The sequence below is a fragment of the Garra rufa genome, chromosome 12 (genome assembly GCF_049309525.1).
Source record: "Garra rufa chromosome 12, GarRuf1.0, whole genome shotgun sequence".
NCBI lineage: Eukaryota > Metazoa > Chordata > Actinopteri > Cypriniformes > Cyprinidae > Garra > Garra rufa.
In genome coordinates this window covers 14074504-14100203 of record NC_133372.1, presented here as the reverse complement: position 1 = coordinate 14100203, position 25700 = coordinate 14074504, and the positions used below count along the sequence as shown (strand labels likewise).

At 40.5% G+C, this 25700-nt stretch overlaps 1 protein-coding gene across 2 annotated transcripts in view; it reads left to right on the top strand.

The window, feature by feature from the left end:
- st6gal2b (ST6 beta-galactosamide alpha-2,6-sialyltranferase 2b) overlaps positions 1-25700 on the top strand; it is a 78331-nt gene that overhangs the window by 7257 nt on the left and 45374 nt on the right. Inside the window, exons 1-4 of one of the 2 annotated variants that reach the window (XM_073851637.1) lie at positions 3303-3441; positions 13400-14098; positions 18230-18327; positions 18446-18547. In XM_073851637.1, coding sequence (XP_073707738.1) covers positions 13423-14098; positions 18230-18327; positions 18446-18547 — 876 coding nt within the window. In that variant the 5' untranslated portion in view covers positions 3303-3441; positions 13400-13422. Of the gene's footprint in view, positions 1-3302; positions 3442-13399; positions 14099-18229; positions 18328-18445; positions 18548-25700 lie in introns of those variants that run through there. The other variant, XM_073851638.1, reaches the window with a different exon arrangement.

The following is a 25700-nucleotide window of genomic DNA, read 5'->3' as shown; positions in this document are numbered from 1 at the left end:
CAGGTGGAAGCGGCGCCCGGACACAGTTGCATCGCAACCGCACGCTCCACCGGCGGGACGGCCGTGTATCCCCGCGCTGGTCCGCCATCAAGGGTGGTTAGGGAGGAAGTCCCACTCGAGCGGTTTCGGGCAGTGAAAGGTGCCGTCCACGTTCGGGTGAGTTCTTCATGCACCTCCGGGAAGAATGGCACCGGGGTGGGGCGCTGAGAACCAGCGCGGGCCACCCCGAGATACCAGTCATCCAGCCGGGAGGGGTCGGGACGTGATGGAGGGTTCCATTCAAGCCCTACCCTCTCGGCGGCCCGGGCAAGCATAGCCATCATCTCCGGGTCAGTATCGGGCACCGCTGACCGCCCAGTGGACGACAGTGTGCCCTCCTCCTCCTCAGAGAGGTCTGGCTCTCCCCCCGATGCTGCAACCGACATCTGTTCGTCGGGGGGGGCCCCAAAAGTAACGGGCGGTACCCCTAAGGGAGGTCCAACCCGCTCCCCTGAGAGCCCCGGTGGCGACGGAGTGTCGGTGGAAGGAGGAGCCCCCGCCGATGGAATGGGCGGGGGGTTCCTCACCGTCACCGTCAGACCGGGCAGCCCTCTGCTTCCAGCGACAACGCCCCCCCGGCGTTTGCCTGGAGGAACGTTCGTTCTGGGCAGAGGGACTGGAACCCCGCCCCTTTGCAGGAAACGGAGTCTGGTCCGCAGCTCCGTGATGGTCATCCCCCCACAATGAGGACATGACTCATCCACGAACGCTGCCTCAGCGTGTTGTAAGCCCAGACACGTGAGGCAGTGTGCGTGGCCATCACCCGGCGCCAGGAAACGGCCGCACCCAGAAACGCACGGGGAGAAAGGCATGACGCCTCGTCTTTAAAAAGACGCTCAACCCGTGGAGCTCTTTTTTAGAAATTCACTCTTTTCAAAAATTGCTCTTTTAGGAATTTGCTCTTTTAATGCTGAGGCGCACAGGGGAGATGGCCGCAGCAACACAGAAGGTGGATGGTGAAGACCAGCTGTGTGCTTCCACTCGACACGGAAGACCACGCCGCTGAAGCGCCGTGCCGCCAACACAAAAGAGACAAAGGAAGGTGAGTGTTGCTTCTTGGCTCGTTCCACAATAATGGTCCAGCTCCGAAGCGAAAGCTTGATGATGCATGCACCTGCTGCGTATTATATGCTCACGCTGTGATCAGCCGCAGCTGGCTGCAATCATGCATGCCAATATTCATTGGCTCGTTTGTATACACACGAAGTAGATTGGTCTATCCAGGCGATATCCCAATTCGTCGGTCTCGACGAGACGTCGAACGGACCGACTGATAGGGAACAGGATTATGGAGAAATTTGCGAAAATGTTATATTTTTATGAAATTTTAAAATGTCTATACAAGAATGTAAATAGCATTTGTCTTGACTTTGAAATTATTAAAAAATGATACAGTAAAACAGCATGAAAATTATGTCAGTGGTATTTGGGGAGATATAGAACAAGATTATTGAGGAATTTGAGAACAATTTGAGTTTATATTTCTATTCATTTTTAAAATATATGACACAGTGAGGTAATAAATAGCATTTGTCTTAAATTTGGTATGAAATTATTAAATTTTTTTTACAGTAAAACAACTTGAAAATCACCACAGTGGTACATGGGGAGATGAAGAACAAGATTATGGAGGAATTTGCAGAAAACATTTTTTGTTATATTTTTTTAAAAGTTAAAATGTCCATACGGCAAAATAATACGGTCTTGATTTTGGTATGAAATTATTAAAAATTGTACAACAAAACAACTTGAAAATCACCACACTTGGGGACATGCAGAACAATAATATGTTGGAGTTTTCAAAAAAAAAAAAAAAATTGATTTCATATTTTTATTTTTACTTTATTTTTTTTGTTTATGAAGCAATGTAAATAGCATTTGTTGACTTTGGTATGAAATTATTAAGAAATGATACAGTAAAACAACTTGAAAATCATCTCTGTGGTACTTGAGGAGATGAAGAACAATAATCTGTTGGAGTTTTCAAAAACAATTTGATTTCATATTTTTATCATTTTTTGTCTATAAAGCAAAAATAGCATTTGTCTTGACTTTGGTATTACATTATTATAAAAATGATACAGTAAAACAACTTGAAAATCACCACAGTGGTACTTGAGGAGATTAAGAACAATAATCTGTTGGAGTATTCAAAAAACATTTTGAAAGCAATGTAAATAGCATTTGTCGACTTTGGTATGAAATTATATAAAAAAAAAATCATCTCTGTGGTACTTGGAGACATGCAGAACAATAATCTGTTGGAGTATTCAATTTGATTTCATATTTTTATGATTTTTAAAAAATGTCTATATTGAGAAATCAATAATAGTATTGGTCCAGACTTTGGTATTCAGTTATAAAATAATGAAACAGTTAAACAGCATGTAAATCAGCACAGTGGTAGGATGCAGAACAATAATCTGATGGAGTTGCAGAAAAGAATTTGATTTCATATTTTTTATGATTTTTTGCGCATGTCAGATTAATAGTATTTTTATTTGGGAGATGGAGATAGAGAGATTGTTAATAGCATTGGTCCTGACTTTGATATGCAGTTTTTTAAAAGCAGTTGAATAACATGAAATGCGCCGTATTAGGTCGGAAGTGTTTGTTACCGTAAATATCTATATAGGCGTAAATATCTATAGGCTCCTTCATCCTCCATCCCTAATCTGGAAACCTATCAAACCCAGCAATCTTGAAGGGCACCTCAGTTCTCTAATTAATTATGCACCTGAGTGAGAATACACAGGTGCATAATTCCCTCGCATCCTAAGGAGGTGGAGCTAAAACGAGAGGAATTTACAATGTCATTTCAAATGTTCTGAATGCATTTATCAGTGTTAGAATTCAAACATATCTCAGAATTTTATACTGTGATAAGAAAGAAAAGAAAAGAAAAGAAAAGAAAAGAAAAGAAAAGAAAAGAAAAGAAAAGAAAAGAAAAGATAAGATATAAGATAAGATAAGATAAGATAAGAAAAGAAAAGGAAAAAAAAATCTTATACCATTTTTGTCGTTTCCCCAGTGAATGCGTATATTGAAACAATACTAGAACAATACTAGTGAGCATCCGACCGGACACTCTCAGCGAAAAACATCGCGCTCTGTGGAGAGTCTACATTAGGTTAAAAAAACAGCGTGGGAAAACACAGTGAGGGCGGGATTCAAGCCTCGTCTCTCTCTCTCTCTCTCTCTCTCTCTCTCTCTCTCTCTCTCTCTCGTTGTCTGCGCTCATTAGATCTCTAGAAGTTTTGAGAGCTCGATCAAGTAGAGCGTGACTTGAAGAATAACATCTTACGTAGCTAATGCGAAACGGAAAAAGATGGAAGTAAATATATAGAGAAAAACTCGGGGAAACGGCGAGGAAACGGCACAATGGATTAATGTGTTAATGTGGTGAGTGTTCACGTGTGGACATGTATTACAGTTTATTTTGCGTATTACAAGCGCGTGCTGAACGGAGCAAACGCGAGGGGTTGAATGCAGCCGCACGACGCGAACTGTCTACCGCTGCAGTTACAGACTGGCTGTAAATGATTTGTGTCACAATAGTGTATTCAGACATGTTTTTGCTCTTTGTAAGACGATTCTGTCTATGTTCTTATATATAAGTTGGCTTTTTAATGAATGACTAGTTTGCAGTTTTCATTCGAATGTGTAATTGTACATTTGTAGAGTTCCATGTAGCATACTTTCACATTGTGCATTCATTGTATTTGACTCTTATCGTTTCAGTTTTGTTAAGGACCTGCAGTCTGTTTGCTGAACTTTCTTCCTTATAGATTAAATCATTTAAGAAAGAAAATAACTGCATTTATAAATATCTTACCATCATGTTCAAAGGAACTGCTCGTCACTTCCCGAAAATGTAGATTTATACACAAATCAAAGAGAAAACATATTTCCTTGAATTGCTTTATTATGGTGTACATACAGTATGCCATCTGTCTCTACATATGCCATAGACAGCACACTACCACCATTAGCTATTAGATATACTGACATTAATCAACCAGCTTTTGTTTGTATCCTGTTTGTGCTCTGCTTTTTATGGAAAAATTGCGTTCTGCAAGAATGCTGAAAAGTACACTGACAGTAGTGCATTTGTCAATATTTATTCAATATAAAATAAATTATTTGCAAAACATCTATCAGTAAATAAGACTGAAGAAATATTATAACAATTGGGAAATGTCTCACATTGTTCATTAATTTTATGCAAATTATATTTTTATGGAGTCCTTTTGAGTTGAGGATGATTGGCTGGCAGATTGTACTCGGCAAGAGTGCTGATATAGGTTTAGTATTCTACCCTGGTTTTAGACAGACTGTTGGATCAGCTGACTGGGTACACAAAAAAAAGGAAGTGAAATTTGAAAAAGAAAAACATCACTTCAGACCATATGTCCATTATGACAATATCATAACTTCAATCAGCAACATTTTCCCCTTTTTTACATCTCTTTTGTTGTTTATTTATGCCTCATATGATGAGCACTTGTTTTGTTCTTCTGCATACTCTCCGTGTGCCCTTATTCTGTCTCCATTCATTATTTTTTCTCTTGGTTAAGATCTGTCACACACAAACCTTTTGTTTGGATTGAAAAAGCTTTTCTTCTTCTTTTTTTTTCTTGGCAGGTTTACTTAAGTGTGTTTAAAAGCTTGGCTGATTTAAAATTCTCCTCCACAGTGGATTGCCTTTGCTGGCGTAGGCGTTTGTTTCTCTCAGTGGTATTGGGCACTGGCCAAGTATGAAGGACTAAGAGACAGCAGGTGAAATTATTTATATCCTCTAATTTGTGATGGTGGTAGCCTAATGTTTAAAGATCTTAGCTTTAAAACAGAAAGCTTGCAGGTTAAATCCCATGGTGTGACAGGAGAGGTACATGAGATTCATTTGTCTCTTTCACCTTGTGCCCTTGAGCAAGGCACTCAACACCAGGCTACACAGATATATATTTTTTTAAATAATAATTTGTATATCTGATGCAAAAGAGTTGAAACGAAACAATAAAGAATTTGCCTATTTGAGGTGATGCCGCTGTAGCGGCTCTCTTCCTTGTGATTTTTACCAGCACAAAGCTGGAATTGTGCACCTGGCTCCCACACTTTAAGCATTAAAATGTTTGTAGCATGTGTGTGTAGGCAGCTTGCGTGTCTAAATATATGATTAGAGAAGGCTGTTTGCATGAAAGGAAAAATATTTTAAGCAAAAGATGATATATATGAATGAAGACATTTTCCAGTGATATTCCCCTATGCTGTAGCATATTTAACTAGATCCTAACCACTTGGATTCTTTCATCTTGTTTGTGACCCTGGACCACAAAACCAGAAGGGTACATTTTTTGAAATTGAGATTTATACATCATCTAAAAGCTAAATAAATAAGCTTTCCAATCATGTATTTGTTAGGACAATATTTGGCCGACATACAACTATTTGAAAATCTGATATCTGAGGGTACAATAAATAAATAAATACTTATTAAAATAAACTAACCAAAATGAACTTTTGATGTTTATGGTAGGAAATTTATTAAATATCTTAATGGAACATGATGAAAAATTGATAATTTTGACCTATACAGTGTATTTTTGGCTATTTCTACAAATATATCCATGCTACTTAAGACTGGTTTTGTGGTCCAGGGTCTAATTTTTCAAAACACTAAAGCAAATACAGGTGACAACGCATGTTTTGCATAAATGATATCTGAGCTATGCACAATAGCCATAATAGTACATGTATATGTAGGGTTTAAACATGTAATGTGGTTTACAGTTCAGATCTCTTACCAGGCTACACCACACCCATGCTGCTAAGAAGTTTATCTTATCTTTAGATTTAATTGTCTGCATGCCTAATTGTATAGGATTTTAAACAATTTAGAAGAGTTAGAAACTTGGATGTTGGATAGATCTCACCCTGGTCTGGTTCAGAAGCTTAACTGTAGACTAAATCTGCAACCTACATCCTTGAAAAAAATGCTTATCCAGAAATGAGAATTAATCATTTACTCATCCTCAGGTTGTTTCAAACCTGTATGACTTTTTTTTATTGTGTGTCTGTTTTGTGTGCACATACAATACAATAAACAGAGATTGAAGCTGTAAAGCTTAAAAAATGAAATAAAAGATTGGTATTCAGAGCTTTTGTGAGGTTTTTGTTGTGTAAAAGAGGAGAAGTAATTAGAGGTATTTACTTATTTAAATGCTACTGATACTGTTTTGCAATTATTATTTTTTCCCACTTGAAGCCTAATACATAATGTCTTTTCTAAACATAAACGTCACTGAGGCATCAGCAGGTCATAAAAAAAGTACAAATGAGCGTGCAGGATTTCTTTTGTTGAGGCTGGTGTACTCAAAACCAATTAATTTTTACTGTTGCAAGGTCATTCAATTACTATATGTCGTTGATAACCTAACACACCTAACCAAAGACGTGTCTCAACATCATAAAAGCAAACCACCATCTCAAGCATTTTTGCCACAAGCCCAGATTAATTTCTGACCTTTGTGACGATAAAAATAACACACTATACGTACATGCTGGCACATGACAGTTAGAATAATAGCATCAGTAATACCCCTGATTGCCTCTGTATAATTTAAAACCACTGTTATTACTCTTGTCAATAGTAAATAGAGACTTTGACCCTAGGCAGGTATACCTAACGCATGGATAACCTTTCGCCTTTTTCTCATTTACCATTCAATTTCAGTTAGATGAAACTTGTCTTTCTGGTCTGGGGGATTGGAGCTGTGTCTTTGTGTATCTTAGAAAAGGTTTGTGTGTATGTATAAAGCTTTCAAATTTGTTTCAGTAAAATATTATCTCTTTTTTTCCCCCTATAGAAATTCAAATTTCAAATACCTTCCCCAAATTGAGTATCTAAATTAAGCCTCTGAATATAAAATTTTAAACATGCTTCAAAATATTATCATTAATAGTTGTCTGCAACCTTAACTCCTCTCTGTGGTTTGTTGTTCTGTGTATAATGATGTCAGGTCCCCTGCAGTGTAAAAGAAGATAGCAGTGTCTGGCAGTCAGTTCTAAAACAGCAGCAATTAGAAACTAGAACTGACCCAGAACTGCAGGCATCTAGTTCCTACCACGAACCACTGCATGTGTATACATATGTGTACATACATAAGGTAGTTGGAGATTGAAGCTGCACTGACTAGATTGTAATTGAACCTCTGTTATTTATGCTCTTGTGAGTTAGTGAGAGCTAGCAGAGGACAGGTTATTTCTGCGAAGTCTCTTGGTGCATCAAAGTCAGCGAAAATTATGTTTATACATGCTATAGAGTATTAAGCTCTCAAAACATCTACTGCTGAAGTGCTTGGAACATAAATGTTCTAGAAAAAAAGGTACTGACACTGATATTCTGAAGATGATAAGGATGCAAAGATGGGCAGATTGGTTTGTGTATTGCAGTGGTCTTCTTTAACTCTGCTTCGAGTAGATTGTGAACAAAAGCAATTTTCAGCACATCAAATTGATTCCTTCATTGTGTGAAGCAGATTTCTCTGAGAATAAAAGGGTGTGAATTGACAGAAAATCCATGCCAAGCATAGGGAGAAAAAAAAAAATCAATCAACACTGTACTTTGACAAAATCCCAAAAGACATTCAAATCTCCAGACATTAAGACTAACAGGGAGCAAAAGGAAGTGGGTTTATTTTTAAGGAAAGAAAGGAAAGGACCTGAAGTGTGTCCAAGTATGTGTCGCATACTTGGAATTTGTGCTCTGCATTTCGCCTATTCAGGTGCACACACACACACACACACACACACACACACACACACACACACACACACACACACACACACACACACACACACACACACACACACACACACACACAGCTCAGCCATGGTATTGAAGGTGGAAAAGAGCGCTGTACATTCCCTCCCCTTACCAAAGAGAAGTATGCTTCAAGTTTATTTTATTAAGTATACTTAAGTAAAGTTCAAGTATATTTTAAATATACTTTATGTAGTATGTGTACAAATATCAGTGTACTAACAGTATACTTTCAAGTGTACTATTTCAATAATCATTAGGACTAAATTGGCCCACTTTCTAGTATATAAAAGTATATTTTTAGTATAACTGTAGTAAACTGTGAGTACACAACTAGTTTACATGTTTTTAGTTTGTACTGCAAGTATGCTAAAAGTGAACTTATTGGTATACTGATAGTTTACTAATTAAATACTTTTTTATGCATTTTAGTTCACTTTGAATTATAGTCTCAAAAACATCAAAAGGAACAACAGGGTCTGCTTGTAAACAAAAACATTTTATTCTAGCTCCATGCACTCTTTTTTTTTAAAAAAAACTTAAATGTGGGTAAATTTCATAAAAATAAATAAATAAATAACATTTGAACAAAAAACCTAAAAAAAAAAGACTATTCATGATAATCAAACTGTAGATGGAGTCGAACAACACCCTAAAGCTTGACAGTCATTATTACCTCTTTATGGGTCTACATTTTATTCTATAACGTTACACAGTTTTACACATCTATGGTTTTAATGCTGTTTTATGTCTGATGTTTGTGTTGGATTACATGTGGAAGCATTTGTTGTGTCGGTTTCTTCTCCACTTGTGTTTTGGAAGTTCTGCACAGACGATGTGTAATAGAGCCCCTAGCGTATAATGAAAACACAGGTTCTCCGAGCGCAAGTATAGCTCAAATACGACTTTTTTAAAGTATAAGTCAAGTATACTTTAATGTCATTTTTAAGTATATTTCGGAAAAGTATATAAAGCACATTTTATGTACTGAGAAGTACATAAAAAGTAGAATGAAAAAATACTTTCCTAGTTTTAGTTTAAAGGGTCCCCTTACCCCCTGACTCAACACCTTTCGACCTTTGGGTTAGAAGTCTGACTCTCTAACCATTAGGCCACAACTCCTCTATTCTCTTTTCAATCCTTTATTTAAAATGGGCTCTGCTTGATACTCAAAATTTTGTCATCAGCATTAGAATAACAAGAACAAGAAGCAAAACAAAGCAGAAGGTTCAAATTGGATGAAACTGCTGAACTAAATGTTAACAGTGAAAGAAGAAAATGAGTAGATATGCAGTATGAGAATTGCTGATGAATTTATTTCAGAATTCAAAAAGAATGAAACATAACTGGTCAGTCTAAACTTTTTGTATGAATGTTTCTTTAATCTTATCATAGTTACCCTGTTCTTAGTAGATGTTAAGTATATCTGCAATCTGTCACTCTTCTTTCTCTTTGAGGTTGTTCCGATTATACTCCCTAGTCTAGTGGGTATTAAATAGTCTCTTATTAATTTTTCCCATAATTATTTTTAGCAGCGTGCACATATTTTTGAATTATATTACCAAAATATAATTGGTAAAAGTTCAATTAAAGGTTGTGTTCTAAGCCAAGCCTTATGAATTAAGAATTTTTTTAATGGGTTGAGAATAAAATGGGTCAAAAAGTATATTTCTGAATTATAATTTCAGAAAGAATATTAGGCTCAAGAAAAATCCTAAATATTTTTCATTTACCATCATTAGCAATGTTTTTTATTTTTTTTAATCTACTGCAACTGTCACATAAAAGAAAGTTCCAAAGATGAAGATGAGTCAAAGGTTTCAAAACGCAGGTAATATTAATGAGAATAATCCACAAGTGTAACAGTGTGCACTAAACACAAACAATGAACAGAAAAACAAGAGGAACCTTAATACACAGTGACAACGAACTGAATGGCAATAATTCATGAACTGTCATAACAACTAAAAGTCAAACAGGAACACAGAACACAGAAAACAATGATAAGAAAAATAACTGAACTAAACTGTAACCTTTATGAGCATCTCACATGCAATGTTCTATAGCTAAAGATACTCATCAAATCTGTTGTTTTAAACAGAAAATTGCATTGAAATACAGAGAGAGAGAGAGAGAGAGAGAGAGAGAGAGAGAGAGAGAGAGAGAGAGAAGATATTTATTTTTAAGTTGCATTTGCTTTATTAATCTTTTAAAGGGACAATTCACTTCTGGCAGGTCATTTCATTTTTGTTAATGGTGCTACACAACAAGAGAAAACTAAGAAAATATCAGTGGCAAAAAAAGGTACACTAAAAATGCAGTTCCCTCTCACACAACATTCGTTAAGGAAGTTGGTACTTAGTGCTCGCTCTAATAGCATGCACTCCCCTCAACATGACAGCATGGGTATATCGTTCCCCATAGCGACCCCTAGAGGACGTGGTTCGAGTTCCCTCAAGAGGGAACGTCTCAGGTTACGTATGTGACCATGGTTCCCTGAGATAGGGAACGAGACGCTGCGTCCTCTAGTCCAGGGGTTCCCAACCTTTTTTACTCCGCGGGCCCCCTCCTTCTCCGGTCAATTTTGCAAGGCCCCCCTATGCCTGACATGTCCTCTTATACTGTACTTCCACAGTAAAGAGGAAAGTATTAATTTTTAAAACTTTTTTATTAACCAAAACATTTGTTTTGCCTTATTATTCTTCTACTGCATGTTATAAAAAAACTCAAAGTTCAAACAAACTTTAAATTAAAACTTCAAAAGCTCCTGAATTCTTTACTTCAGACATTCTTTACAGCTTCAGAGTACTTTTGATTAAATAAGTGAACCTGCCGTACAACAGGGAGATACCAAAAGACCACTAAACCTATCCCTTTTAACTTGACTGACTGAATATCTACTGTTTGTATCCATTAAAAAATTAATACATGAATTCAAAATACAGCAAATACATTCTAAATCTGTTGAAACACATCGATGTGAAGGTTCGACGAAGACAGGATCAATGAACTTTGTCAGTGCGCGCCTGATGATCATAAACACCGAGCCTCACTCCTTTTCTATGAGCGAGCTTCCATTATAAAACACTCACAGGACAATAATTTGGACAACTAGGCAAATGTTTTGAAATTTCACACAAAAATACGATAGGGATCAGAGCCCCGAGAGCGCGCATAGTTTGTGAATCAATAGCAGACTTACGCGTGTCTAATGTACGACTCTGGTATACACAAGACTTTAGGCACGCGCAAGTTCGTTATTATTACACTAATCGTCTTTACCTTTACATTAACGGGACGGTGTGCTTCATGCATGCAGCCGAGAGACGTAACATTACTTTGCGTACAGCGTTTAGAAGTTTTGAGCCGCCATTCAGTCTGTATTTAACAGTGCGATGAGGCTTGCTGTGCCGAGTCTGAAGCAATCAATCACAGAACACGAGAGAGGCTGTGCTTTTATTATTTTCATTTAGCATATTAATAATGAAATTAAACAATTATAGGATAATATTTAAATTAATTTTAAGATATCTCACGACCCCCCGGTTGGGAACCGCTGCTCTAGTCTCTTCGCCATGCTTCGGACATAAGCTTTAGACAAAGAAGCGAATGTTGTGTTAGGCGCCCTTTTATACTGCGGTCGTGCCGGTAGTGATGCACTGGTGGCGACGAGTCGTGCCGGAAGTGACGTCCTAAGCTGTCGCCAGCCAATTTCGTTGTTGTTTTTGTATGTATTTGTATGTATTCTTGGCACAAGTCAAGCTGACGGCATTCCCTATAGTGACCCCTAGATGATGTGGTGTCTCGTTCCCTATCTCAGGGAACCATGGTTACATACGTAACCTGAGCTGTTTTTTTTTAAACACAAATGCTGGATAGTTTTTCTGTAACTAAGCTGCTGGGTAATTTTTAATGGGTTATAAAATATTGGGTTATTTTTTTCTACCCAACCCCTGGGTTGAGCCTGAATTCGATGAAACAACCTAGTTGCTGAGTTAGAGTCAGAGTGCAGGCTTTTTGGTTCCTCCACAGAAGAGAGCAGTTCACAGCGCCAGTGATTTGGTGCACTTCTTTAGCGAAATTGAGGTTTGTACCCATTTTCTTTATTTATAAGTCTTTACTGTGCTGTAAATTATATTATTTTACACAACACAACATACAAGGAACAGATGTCAGTCAGCTGCGTCAGCAGTGGTCATTTTGCATGATGGAAACGCCTTTTGCCTTGCATAAAATAAATTGATTTTATTCGTTATAATACAAAATTTAATTAAATTTGATGTTACAATATGTTCTCTAATCTCAGTACTGTTTGTTTATGGGCAGGTTATGGAGTCAGTCACAGCATCTCTCAACTACGAGTGAAAAACGAGGCAGTGGTCTGAGGTTCATATTGCCCCTGCAAACAGTAGCCCATCACCGACTCGGGTTTCGCAAACACACCGGCACACGAATTAACGCTATTCCAATGAAATGTAATTACAGAGAACAGTTGAAAACACAAAATGTTCCATTTTTTATTTCTAAGATGCTTGTTAAACAAGTTTAAATGTATGTAATATTGTAAACTATGCTGTATTTATCCAAATAAATAAATATGTCTTATATTTTTGTCCATGGGTTTTCTTGCTTAATATTAATTGTTCATCTTTTGATTATTGCTGTTGCCTTTGTATGTGTGTGATTTTTACCCATTTTGAACCAGCAATATAATAACTTTTAAACAATAGTTGCCTTAAATGAAACAACCCAGGATGTTGGGTAAAAACACTTAACCTAACCAGCTGGGTCAAAATAACCCAGCATGTGTTCTGTCAAACATTTACCCAGTCCAGTGCTGGGTTGCCAAATAACCCAAGTTAGGTTGTTTTTAACCCAGCATGTTTTAGAGTGTAGGGACACTTGTACACTTTTAATACACTGGGCTCACACTAGTGGGTATGACTGCAATTTTCACGTGAGCCTTGTAGCTGTTAAATGAATGAGAATGCCTTAGCAGTTAATGCATCATTGCTGGCAAAAAAACAAACAAACAACAACAACAACAACAACAACAACAACAACAACAACAACAACAACAACAAACAGGTATATCTTGGTACAGGTAATACAGATTGTTGACTTACTTATTTACTTATACTATCTGCATTGTAATACAAAGCTTACCCATGAACTTACCCTTTAAATGTACAATTATTAAATGTTTAACTCTGGCATTGCCATGAGATACTAGTGTCAGATTGTCTTTTCAAACTGTGGACATTGTGCCAAAAATGTGCTAGGTTTGGCACAACTTCCACAGTGACTGTCAGACACCTGATCACGAATAACTCTGGAACTGAGCATTCAAATTGCCCCAAATAAAAAGTAAAACTAAATTAACAAATTTGTACATCTGCTGTAGAAAAAAACATGCATCTCTGGTTTCTAGATTAACTTGCAAGTTGCCAATTTTTACAGTGTACAGTAGTCAACATTTGAAATGTTGACTACTGTACACACCCATATTAACCATCACCCATTTCTGTCTCCATCCAGGGTGAGTGTTGTGGAACAGGGTGATGGGAGTCCTGGACTCGCTATTGCCGGGCTTACGGCATTTCATGAAGCAGTCAGCTAAACTTCCGCTGCTGGTCCTACTGCTCTGGATGCTGCTGTTCTTTGTTGTCTTTTCCTACTACACTGACTCCCAGGTGAATCAGCCTCATAGGACGATTTCCAACTCTGAATCTCCACACTATGTTCAGCGTAGTGCCCGGGCCATCATGGCATCCCGTAATTACCAATGGGGTTTGTATGCAGAGAGGAGGGGTCCTTTCCAGAGCAGGCAAGAGCTTCGTAGGACAAAGTTTAGGAAGTACTTGATGAAGACTTCTAAAAGAGAGTACAGTGATGACTATTCCTATGACTGGTCAGTGGTCCGTGGTCTGTGGAAGGGACAGGTGTCCTCCAAAATGCTAAGCAAACAACTACAGCGAGCCATGAGGGACCATGTTCACTCTAATAAGCACAATGTTCTCTACAAAGGCCAACGGAAAGCAAGCAGAAATGGACAGGAGATCCTGTGTCAGATGAAACAGCAAGCAAAACTCAGGACTCTGGATGGCTCTGAACAGCCCTTTGCTCAGCTAGGTTTTCAACAGCTGGCTTCTCCTAAATTGCAGCAGATGTACACAACATGTGCTGTGGTGGCTTCAGCAGGGGCAATACTTAATTCATCACTGGGGCCTGAAATTGGTAAGTTGGGCTGGGATAATATGCATATATACACTAGTGGTTAAAAGTTTGGAATATTTATTTTATTTTATTTTATTTTATTTTATTTTTCTGAAAGAAGTCTCTTATGCTCACCAAGACTTCATGTATTTGATTTAAAACATTCTAAAAGGTATATTCTATTATAATATATTTTAAAATGTAATTTATTCCTGTGATGACAAAGGTTTTTTAGCAGCTGTTACTCCAGTCTTCAGTCTCACATGATCCTTTAGAAATCATTCTAATATGATTATTTGGTGCTAAAGAAACATTGCTTATTGTTATCATAGTTGAAAAAAAATGAAAACGTTTTTTCTGTATAATTTGTTTGTGGAAACTGCCTATATACTACTATTCAAACATTTTGGTTATTTAAGAAAAGGAAATTAATACTGTTATTCAACAAGGATGCATTTTTGTTCTTTTGAACTTTATCATCAAAGAATACTGAATTCATCAAAGAATACTGAAAAAAATGTGTTTATAATAGTGTTATTATTATTAATATTGAAAACCGTTTTTTTTTTCAGATTTGTTTTAAAAATTCTTATTAATAATTGGACACCAATAATAATTGATGATGATCAGCAAATTAGACTGTTTCTGAGGGATCATGTCATTCTACCCAACACCACATTGATACATTAATGGACTGATGCATTTCTGCAGCAATTAGCATAATAAATATAGCAATGGTGTCATAGTTATGTCAGTTTATGTCTTTGGTTTCTCCCATTGTCTCCCCCTGTGGATCTGTGTCATTTTGGTTTAGCCCCATCATCTGTGTCATCACCGTCACCTGTGTTTAGTAATTAGTCTGTCTTTATAAGTCTGTTTGGTTCTTGAGTTCAATGTCGGTCTTTTATCGTTCTATGTGTTCGTGTGTGGATGTTCCTGCTTGTTCCTGCCTGTGATTCTAAGTATATATTAAAAGATAGTGTTAATTGTAATCTTGTTTCTCGTCTCGTCCGTCCAGCACGTCACCTTATTACAAATGGTGACATTGTTGCCATTTGGTTTGTAATACAGCTGCTGAGGGAGTGGTGTGAAAAATTGTTGCCCCCCTTCCTAACTTTTTATTTTTTTTGCATGTTTGTCATACTTTAATGTTTCAGATCATCAAACAAATTTAAATATGAATCAAAGATAACACAACAGTAAACACAACATGCAGTTTTTAAATGAAGGGTTTTTTTTTTTCAGGAAGTTAAAACATAACTGTGGTTTATCACACCTGAGTTCAGTTTCTTTAGCCACAGCCAGGCCTGATTACTGCCATACCTGTTCGCAATCAAGAAATCACTTAAATAGGACCTGCCTGACAAAGTGAAGTAGACCAAAAGATCCTCAAAAGCTACACATCATGTTGAGATCCAAAGAAATTCAGGAACAAATGAGAAAGGAAGTAATTGAGATCTATCAGTCTGGAAAAGGAACAAATGAGAAAGGAAGTAATTGAGATCTATCAGTCTGGAAAAGGTTATAAAGCCATTTCTAAAGCTTTGGGACTCCAGCGAACCACAGTGAGAGCCATTATTCACAAATGGCGAAAACATGGAACAGTGGTGAACCCTCCCAGGAGTGGCTGGCTGACCAAATTACCCCAAGAGCGCAGCGATGACTCATCCAAGAGGTCACAAAAGACCCCCCAACAACATCTAAAGAACTGCAGGCCTCTCTTGCCTCAGTTAAGGTCAGTGTTCATGCCTTCACCATAAGAAAGAGACTGGGCAAAAATGGCCTGCATGGTAGAGTTCCAAGACGGCTCGTCTCAGTTTTGCCAGAAAACATCTTGATGATCCCCAAGACTTTTGGGAAAATGCTCTGTGGACTGACGAGACAAAAGTTGAACTTTTTGGAAGGTGTGTGTCCCATTACATCTGGCGTTAAAGTAACACAGCATTTTAGAAAAAAAAAGTCATACCAACAGTAAAATATGGTGGTGGTAGTGTGATGGTCTGGGGCTGTTTTGCTGCTTCTAGACCTGGAAGACTGCTGTGATAAATGGAACCATGAATTCTGCTGTCTACTAAAAAATCCTGAAGGACAATGTCCGGCCATCTGATCGTGACCTCAAGCTGAAGCAAACTTTGGTTCTGCAGCAGGACAATGATCCAAAACACACCAGCAAAACAAACATGCAGTGTGACAAACATGCAAATAAATAAAAAAATCAGGAAGGGGGACAACACTTTTTCACACCACTGTATCTTCTGACTGCTGTCATTTATTTCATTTAATTTTTTCCTCTTTTATAACAACATGGAAACACAATAGTGGATTTTTTTATCCTTTGCTGGTGGAGCATGGGAACACAATAATATTTACTATGGTGTCCTTTGTACCTCTATCATTTTATTTGTGATACAGTATACAGTAGTATTGTCTATATCATTGATAATAAAGCATAAAAATATTTTCCACTATTACAGAGTGCTGCAGAAATTATGTTATTTTGTAAGTTAGCATCACCCAGGTTCTCTATGGACTAAACCCCATTGGCTTTAGGACAATGTAATCGCAAGTGCAAAACTGCTTACTCATTTTCTGGTTTTAGAACTTCTTCCTACAGCACTCAATAGTTTACTTTGTGTTCAAAACCTAGAAATGAGAAAAAGGAACACAACATTTTCAAGTCCCTCTTCATGTACACAGAAGTCCTTCAGAGAAACATGCCATGTCTGTGGGCCACCGATTTCTCGTGTACATAACACATTTCTTTTTAATGGATATCTCTAAACATGCATCTGCAAATTTTGGATTCAAGATTCTGCCAGAGGTACTAGATTACCTATCCTCACACTTTTTAGTATCCAAGCAGGCACTTTCTTGTATTGTTTTGAAGGTTACTCTCTCTCTCACTCTCTTACTTTCATTCTCTCATTCCAGTTCTTCCACTCAATTCATTGCCGTTTTTTTTCCCTCTTCGTTAGACCTTGATTTGGTCTGCTTTTGAATAGAGACATTGATGCACAAGGCATAATTGTTGAATGTGTTGGAACATGAATACCAGAGCTGACAGCCAATGGCAGATAAGCATCAGAGCAGTGCTCCCTGTTCTCTAGAAGCCCTTGAATACTGTTGCCCCGCTTCATTGTCAGAAAGAAAGAAAACACTGCTGCTGGAAACCACACAGTGTCTTTGCATGTTTTTGTTTATTTGTGGGAGTCTTATAGAACTTTCCATTAGACATGTTTTGGAAACTAGACATTGAATCTTATGTCTTAGACACTTTTTTCAATTCAAACAATCACAGTTTTGGTTACACTTTATTTTACGTTTACTTTATTACTTTATATTTTACTTTATTGTCCTTATTACAGCGTAATTATACATGTGAGTACTGAGTAATCTTAATTAACTACATGTACTTACTATATAGTTAGGGTTAGGATGAGGATTTAGTGTAGAGTTAGTTGCATAAAATTATGCATAATTTATTGCTATTACTATAGTAAGTACATGTAACATGCATACCAAGGACACAGTAAAATAAAGTGTAACTATTTCTTTGTTGAAAAGGTTATTTGGTTAAACTCACATTTCTGAGATTACATTACTCACATATCAAGGGAAAGTTTGGGAAGTGAGTCTAAATAAATGGTTACAGTTGCTAGATGTTAGTGAATTGTCTTTTGCTACCTTCTAGTGGTGATTGAATGTTCTGCATGTAGAAAGACATTGATGGAAGAAGATCATCATAATGCACAGTAGAGAGATGCTTTGATTATTCAGTTCAGTGAATAAGGAATTATATAATTTACTAGAGATATAGCAGAGGTAAAATCCAATATACCTGTATATCAGGCTCCTGTCCGTTAGGAGTTTATTATTGTCACATTTGCCTTACAACACTAGAGGGAGCAATATCTTATAATATTAGCTTGGCCATAACACTTTTTGTGTTCAGACACAAATTGGTTTTAAACACCTGAATGAGAAAAAAAAAAAATAAATGTGTAGGATACACTTTTACAATGCTCACTCAGAAAGTAACACATAGGAACTCGTAGGAGCATATTGTAGCATATTGTGGCAAAAAGTCAACAGGTGCTCTCCATTTAAACCTTGACTGGTCTTTTTGATTGGATGCTGTTTTTGCTATTCTAGATTGCCATGATGCCGTGCTGCGTTTCAATGCTGCACCCTACAAGGGCTATGAACAAGATGTGGGCAGCAAGACAACCATTCGAATCATGAACTCTCAGGTTAGGGTAATTTGCATTAATGCACACAGACACAAACCTTCATCCTCTGACTCATTCCCTGTCTCCCTGTGTGCAAGGAGCAGGGACTAAACAGAGATGTTTTCTTCTCTTTTAACAGATTCTGGCAAACCCCAAACACAATTTCAGCAGCAGTTTGCTCTATAAGAACATTACCTTGGTAGCCTGGGATCCTGCGCCTTATAACATTGACCTGCATAAGGTATGAAAATCACTTCATACAAAATCAGTTCTAAGCGTCATACTTTGCTTCTGTTTTTTGGTTAGTTTTCTTTCCTGAGATAAATATTTGGTGCTTCACCTATAGCCTAATGGTTAGGCTCCCCTCTCCCCACCCAATACTTTCCTGTCAATCTCCACTGTCCTGTCATCTAGACAGTGGCACCTCCAGAAATTTTTCATAGGGGTAGCCAGATGGGAATGTAGCCCCACCTTTTAGGGGAATTAACTAATACTGCCCTGGAAGACTGAGCAATGGAAATATCTTTGTTCCCGCCCCAGTGCTTTTAGTTCTACCAGAAAGACTCGGGAGAATTTATACTATACCGATTTCATTTATGTAGAAGCTCAGCAAGCAATCCGGTTCTTTGGCGTAGGCCCCGTTCGTAACTCGCATTCCGAGGGTACGGAAACAGCGAGTCCCGCCTGAAGACGAAGGCGGGGGCGCCGCTAACCCCCAAAGATAGGTGGACTTAAGGATCCACCAGAACGGGGCCCACCCCCAAAGGACGGTTTTAAAATTACCTTACGGTCGTGAATCCTGGGGTTCCTGGCTTAGATGGAGAAAGAAAGAGAAACAAATTAGATTTAGATGAGTGCCATTCTAGCTGTTGTTTTTTTTTTTTTTTTTTTTTTTTTAAGTGAATGAACGTATGCTCCTGGTATCCTTGATTGCGATGTGAAACAGGGCCATCCTTTGATAGAACACGTGGCCCACAGGCCGTCTTTGATAGAACGCTTGGGCCACAGGCCATCTTTTGATAGAACACATGGGCCACAGGCCATCTTTTGATTGAACACATGGGCCACAGGCCATCTTTTGATAGAACGCTTGGGCCACAGGCCATCTTTTGATAGAACACATGGGCCACAGGCCATCTTTTGATAGAACGCTTGGGCCACAGGCCATCTTTTGATAGAACGCTTGGGCCACAGGCCATCTTAACGCTTGGGCCACAGGCCATCTTTTGATAGGACGCGTGGCCGCTGGCCGTCCTTTAATAGAACGCATGGGCCACTGCCTGTCTTTTGATAGAACGCATGATTGAATACACAGCCCTCTTTTGATAGAACGCATGATTGAATACACGGCCATCTTTTGATAGAACGCATGATTGAATACACGGCCATCTTTTGATAGAACGCATGATTGAATACACGGCCATCTTTTGATAGAACGCATGATTGAATACACAGCCCTCTTTTGATAGAACGCATGATCGAATACACAGGCCGTCTTTTGATAGAACGCATGATTGAATACGCAGGCCATCTTTTGATAGAACGCATGGGCCACGGGCCGTCTTGATAGCTTTGGTATTTATAATTACGATAGCGCATGAAGGCAGCATAAGCTGCAGCCACTTGAACCTATAGCGTGTACAGCTGTTTGACAGACGTATAACCCGCAGGCCATCTTGCTTTAGTAGCTAGCCATACAATTCGTGAAAGTGCCAACCGCTTTGGCAAAACACCACCACCAGTAGAAAAAATAGGATTTACCTAGATCGAGGCTGGAGAGCTTGCTGGGCTTCGAGGATGGAGGTACGGGAGCGATAGCATCGGTGAGCACCGCGGGTTCGTGTCGACGCTCGGCCGATCGGCTCTCTCCGGCTCGGGTTGGCGCGTGTAGCGCGAGCGCGCTGGCGATCAGAGCCTCATGCCGCCGCTTGAGCAGCTCGAGCTCACAGATTCGCCAGACTGGGCTCTAGCCGCTGCTTCTGTCTACCGCCGCCAGCGAGACGACGGTACATTGTTACGGCTCCTGCGCCGCAAACACATCCGCAGAGGGGGAGAACCGCACGGTTCACGTTAAACTATGCCGACAGCCATTTTTAATGAAGTAACCATGGTATCCGTGATAAATCCTGTCAGTTTGAGAGAGTTAACAGCTCCGCTCCTTGCAACTGCGGCTGGAATCCAGTTTCACGGCTGTGTGCTGGAGCAACAGCATCTGCGAACTCAGACATGGTAAGCGCTACCCTTTAAAGCTACAGTAATGATATGATTGGAAGATGAGGAGGTAATTAGTGACGCGAACGATTGAGTCTTCCTGCCAGAACTTGCGCTAGCTTCATTTTCTGTACACACACACTCTGTATAGTATGTTGTTTCCTGACTTATTGTGGTGCAGTACTACAGAATGGAAAGTGCAGGCTTCAGGTAAAGTAATATCAGGCTGTGGCTGTAAGTGTGAATGTATATGTGAGGCAAAAGATAAGCCTATTACAGTATTTGCCTCTCTCCCTGAGTCGAAAAGGGTAGGTTGGTAAGAAGCCCCAATTTACTGTCAGTACTCTACACAAGGTGCAATAAAGGTGAGCATAAACATTAAACAATGCATCCCCGACTCCTCTTTATCCACCCTTGTGTGTGTATGGTAAGTGGATTGTTTGAGTCTGGAAAGCAAGCAATGTTTAATACAGTGAGGGAAAAATTATTTGATCCCCTGCTGAGTTTGTACGTTTGTCCACTGACAAAGAAATGATCAGTCTATAATTTTAATGGTAGGTTTATATGAACAGCTAAAGACAGAATAACAACAAAAAATCCAGAAAAACGCAGTACTAAACAGCATTTACTAATTGTTACCAATTGTTTTCTTGGTGACTATGGTCCCAGCTGCCTTGAGATCATTGACAAGATCCTCCCGTGTAGTTCTGCACTGATTCTTGACCGTTCTCATGATGATTGAACTCCACAAGGTGAGATATTGCATGGAGATTGACAGTTATTTTGTGTTTCTTACATTTGCAAATAATCACACCAACTTTTGTCAGCTTCTTGCCGATGATCTTGTAGCCCATTCCAGTCTTGTGTAGGTCTACAGTCATGTCCCTGACATCCTTGGACAGCTCTTTGGTCTTGGCCATGGTTGAGTGTTTGGGATCTGATTGATTGATTGATTGCTTCTGTGGACAGGTGTTTTTTATACAGGTAACAAGCTGAGAATAGGAGCACTCCCTTTAAGAGAGTGCTCCTAATCTCAGTTCAGTATCTGTATAAAAGACACCTGGGAGACAGAAATCTTGCTTATTGATAGGGGATAAAATACTTATTTCACTCATTAAAATACAAATCAATTTATAACTTTTTTGAAAGTTTTTGAAGACTCTCACTGTTAAAATAAACCTACCATTAAACTTATAGACTGATCATTTCTTTGTCATTGGGCAAACATACAAAATCAACAGGGGATCAAATTCTTTTTTTTTCACAGTATGTCTTTGTCTGACATATACTAAAGTTGGGGCATGCAAGAATAGGAGGTAACATCAAGCACATCCTTAACTTATCCAATGCACTTTGACATTCTTGACTCCTAGTACAGGACAGGTCATCAAGTTCCTACCTTTCTTTCCTTTTCCTACCAATGCATGTAGCGGCTTGGCTATCTGAACGACCATGGGACACATTTTCTGTAATAGCTCATAAACCCAAGCACTTGTCTGACCTCTCTTACACTCTTGGGAACAGGCCAAGAGTCAAAGGCTTTGACTTTATCATTATCCACTTTTAAATTTCTTGCCCTAAAAACTTCACTTCGAGCCTTAGGAGAAAGTATTTACTTGGTTTTAACGTAAGACCATGTTGTTTCAGCCGGTTAAAGACAACTTCCAAGTCTGAGCATCAAGTCCATAGGGCACTGAAAGGTTGCTGGAGCATTACACAAACTGAATGGTATCCATGTCCACTCAAAAAGCCCAAATGGGGTGGTAAGCTATCTTACAGCTACCTGGAAGTACCCGGCAGTCAAATCTACTGTAGAGAACAGTTTATCATTACGCAAAGCATTCCACCAGTAGAAGCGGATATGCACCCTTACATGTCACTTGGTTCAACTTCCGAGAATTGCAGCAGAAAGGCACACTGACATCTTTCCTAATGACAATAACTGCGGGTGATGCCCAAGGGCTACTGATCTCCTTGAGGATTCCCTAGAACACCAGATCTTGCATGTCTCTTGACCTCTTGAAATGTCTGTCATGACACTCTACGACATTGCTGCTTTACCGGTGGCGTTTCACCTGTAGCAATATTGTGCACCACAGTCACGGTGTAGCCATAATCTTGGTCATCTCAATGAGCCTCTCACATTGTGCTGTTGTGAGTCCATCATAGTTCACTTAGGTACTGGTAATTGGGCAAATTAATTCTTGTCAGCTTGAACCTGGTTTTGCATCAACTCCTTGACATGAAGTACACCATCATCTTCCTCAAATTCGAGTACATTCTTTGTGATCAGTTTCTTTTGGCTTATACACAGTAGCGACTCTGGATCTGGGTGCAAGTCTAACAGCCTTCACACTTACGTAAGTTGAACACATGCACAAGGACCTTTCCACCTTCTGTTCAGAACCAAGAGTCCTTTTGGCAAACTTGTTCTAGCTCCAGGCTTTACGAGCACATGGCTCTTTACCTTAGGAAACACTCTGCTGCGGCCTTCCAGTACCTTCTCACAACATGGAAGAATAGTGACAGCCTGTCTTCCAACAAACTTGACATAACCAATCCTGCTGCAGGCACTAGATATCCAGCTTCCTTTTCAACTCTAGCAAGCACTTTCTGGACCTGGGCTTTTATCATACTTGTCTGCCCTTTCCATCCTCTCCAGTGAGATGAACAGGGACTTAACTTCCTTGAGTATAATCATTTTGATGATCCTAGACACACCTATTATTTCCTTCACATCAGGACTTGTGTCAGTCAGAATGAATATGCACATTTCAGGAAGTACTTTACACAGATAATCTACATTGGCCTGCAAGCATCCCAGGACAGGAATGTCTAGTCCATGATCCTGTATCCATAAGAAATTTAGCATTGACAGCAACTGTCAGGCAATACCCAAAAGCACCATCCTTCAGTTCCCCTTCGAAAGGTAACTCTCGTTGCGTCGTCATTTTTGACGACTGCTAATGGGGGTAACTCCTGTTTACTCCGATACTGAAGCCTGATTTGTTAACGTTTGTGAAGTTGCACAAACCAAAGCGCCATATCATCAGAATCTTCTCCTTCAGGGACGAGACCATCTCTTCGCTGACTCTGCTGCAAGAAGCCGAAGCCGAGGAAGAAGCTAAGAAGCTTACCTGCTGCCCGCTCACCGCTCTGCCGTCCCGCCGTGGAACTCGCCATCTGCAGTGGACTCCGCCTCCCCTGCGGCTATCCGGTCAGGACCAAAAGAGCAAATTTGAGCAAATTTCCAAGCGCGTTGTTGCAAATGAGCCTTTGCATGAAACGGACGGTCACAGCGAGTGCGTCGCCTGTCTGGGGATCTCCCATGCGGAGGCTGCGCTCGTTGAGGCTTCATGTTCTCATTGCGGGGACATGAACCTCTCCCGTCTTCGCTTGCGGGTTGCCTTTTTCCAAAAAGGCGATCCCCCTCGCCATGTTCTCTCGCCTCTCTCTCCATGGAGGAAGAAGCAGCGGAACAGCGGATCTTCTCTTCACGGCGCGAGTGATGTGACGTCGGCGTGGCGCCCGCGCCTTCACCCTCCCCTTCGCGCTCCCTCCCGCCTGTGTGTTCCACACAAGACGATCAACGCCCCTCCCCTGATGCGAGCGGCTTGATTTCCTTCGGCGTTTCCGAGGAGGAAATGGTCGTTGACGACTCTATGTCCTTGACGGCCTCTGATGCGGACGAGTGGGCATGTTCCGGCGAAGAGCCTGAAGCCCCGCCTCCTTCTCAGTCGACGCGGCCAAGCGTCGATATAGAGCTGATCCGAGTGCTGAAACGAGCTGTGGAGGAGCTCGGTCTGGATTGGTCGGCACCTGAAGAGCCCGCCCCCGGCCTCCTTGACGAATGGTTCCTTCAGGGAAAGCGTCAGCCACCCGCTCGTCAGCGGCCAGCTCCATTCATGCCTGCTGTCCATGAAGAGCTCACTAAAACCTGGCAGGCGCCATATTCAACGCGAGTTAACCCTTCCACTGCCGCAGCTCTCACCATTGTTGATGGCGCGGAGGAAAAAGGGTATTGCAAGCTCCCCCTTCTGGAAGAAGCGGTTGCGGCGCATCTCCTCCCGCCAGCGAGCAGAGGACTGAAGACTGCAGTGTTGCCGTCCAAGCCCTGCAGGATGACATCAGCGCTGGCAAACAGAGCGTATGCAGCGGCCGGCCAGGCTGGCTCCGCCCTGCATACTATGTCAGTACTCCAAGTGTTTCAAGCCAAACTTCTCCGTGATATGGACGAGTCGGGCCGTGAACTGAGTGCTTTTAGCGAGCTGCGCACCGCAACGGACCTTGCCTTGCGTGCAACCAAGGCAACAGCCCAAGCGGTCGGGAAGGCTATGGCCAACCTAGTGGTGCTGGAGCGCCACCTGTGGCTGAACTTGACGGAGATCAGGGACGCTGAAAAGATGGCTTTCCTGGATTCGCCGATCTCTCAGAAAGGTCTGTTCGGCCCAGCTGTGGACGGTTTCACAGAGCGTTTCACGGAGGCACAGAAGACGTCGCAAGCGCTGCGTCACTTCCTGCCTAAACGCCCCAGTGCATCGGCGACTGTTTCAAGCTGCACGAAGACAGCGTCCACACCGCAGCCTGCAAAGCCCGCGCAGCCTCAGCTCTCGCAGAAGCCAGAGCCTGGACTGCAGCAGCGCCCCCAAACGGCAAGGAAATTTCCATTTCCAAAGCGCCAAGGTCCCCGTCCTCGTGTAGTGCTGGATCCTGAGCCGCAGAAGCCGTCCTGATGTGCGTGCGGAGAGGAAGATTCTCGCAGGTGCCGGAATTCCCTTAAAGAAAGCTTGCATGTATTCCCCGTCACTTCGAAAAATTCTGAGTGGCGGAGGTTTTCTGACCAGGCGCGTCCCGCTAAGGCAGTGTGCGCCTCAAACTACCGCTGTGATAGCGGACTCACTTACTATAAAGAGCATTTTTCCTCTTCCCACACTTACACTCACACACATCAGCGCATACCCGTCCAGCGATGCGTTGATGTTACCAAAAATACTCAAGAATGCCAACGCTCCCTCTATAGGCGGCGAGTTAGCATCAGTAAAATTAGAACCCCTTTCCGCTCGGCTGTCGGCTTGGAAAGCCATCCCCGGCGTGTCAGATTGGGTTTTAAAGACAGTAGAACGAGGCTACTCACTTCAGTTCGCTCGCAGGCCACCTGTATTCAAAGGTGTCGTTCAGACTTT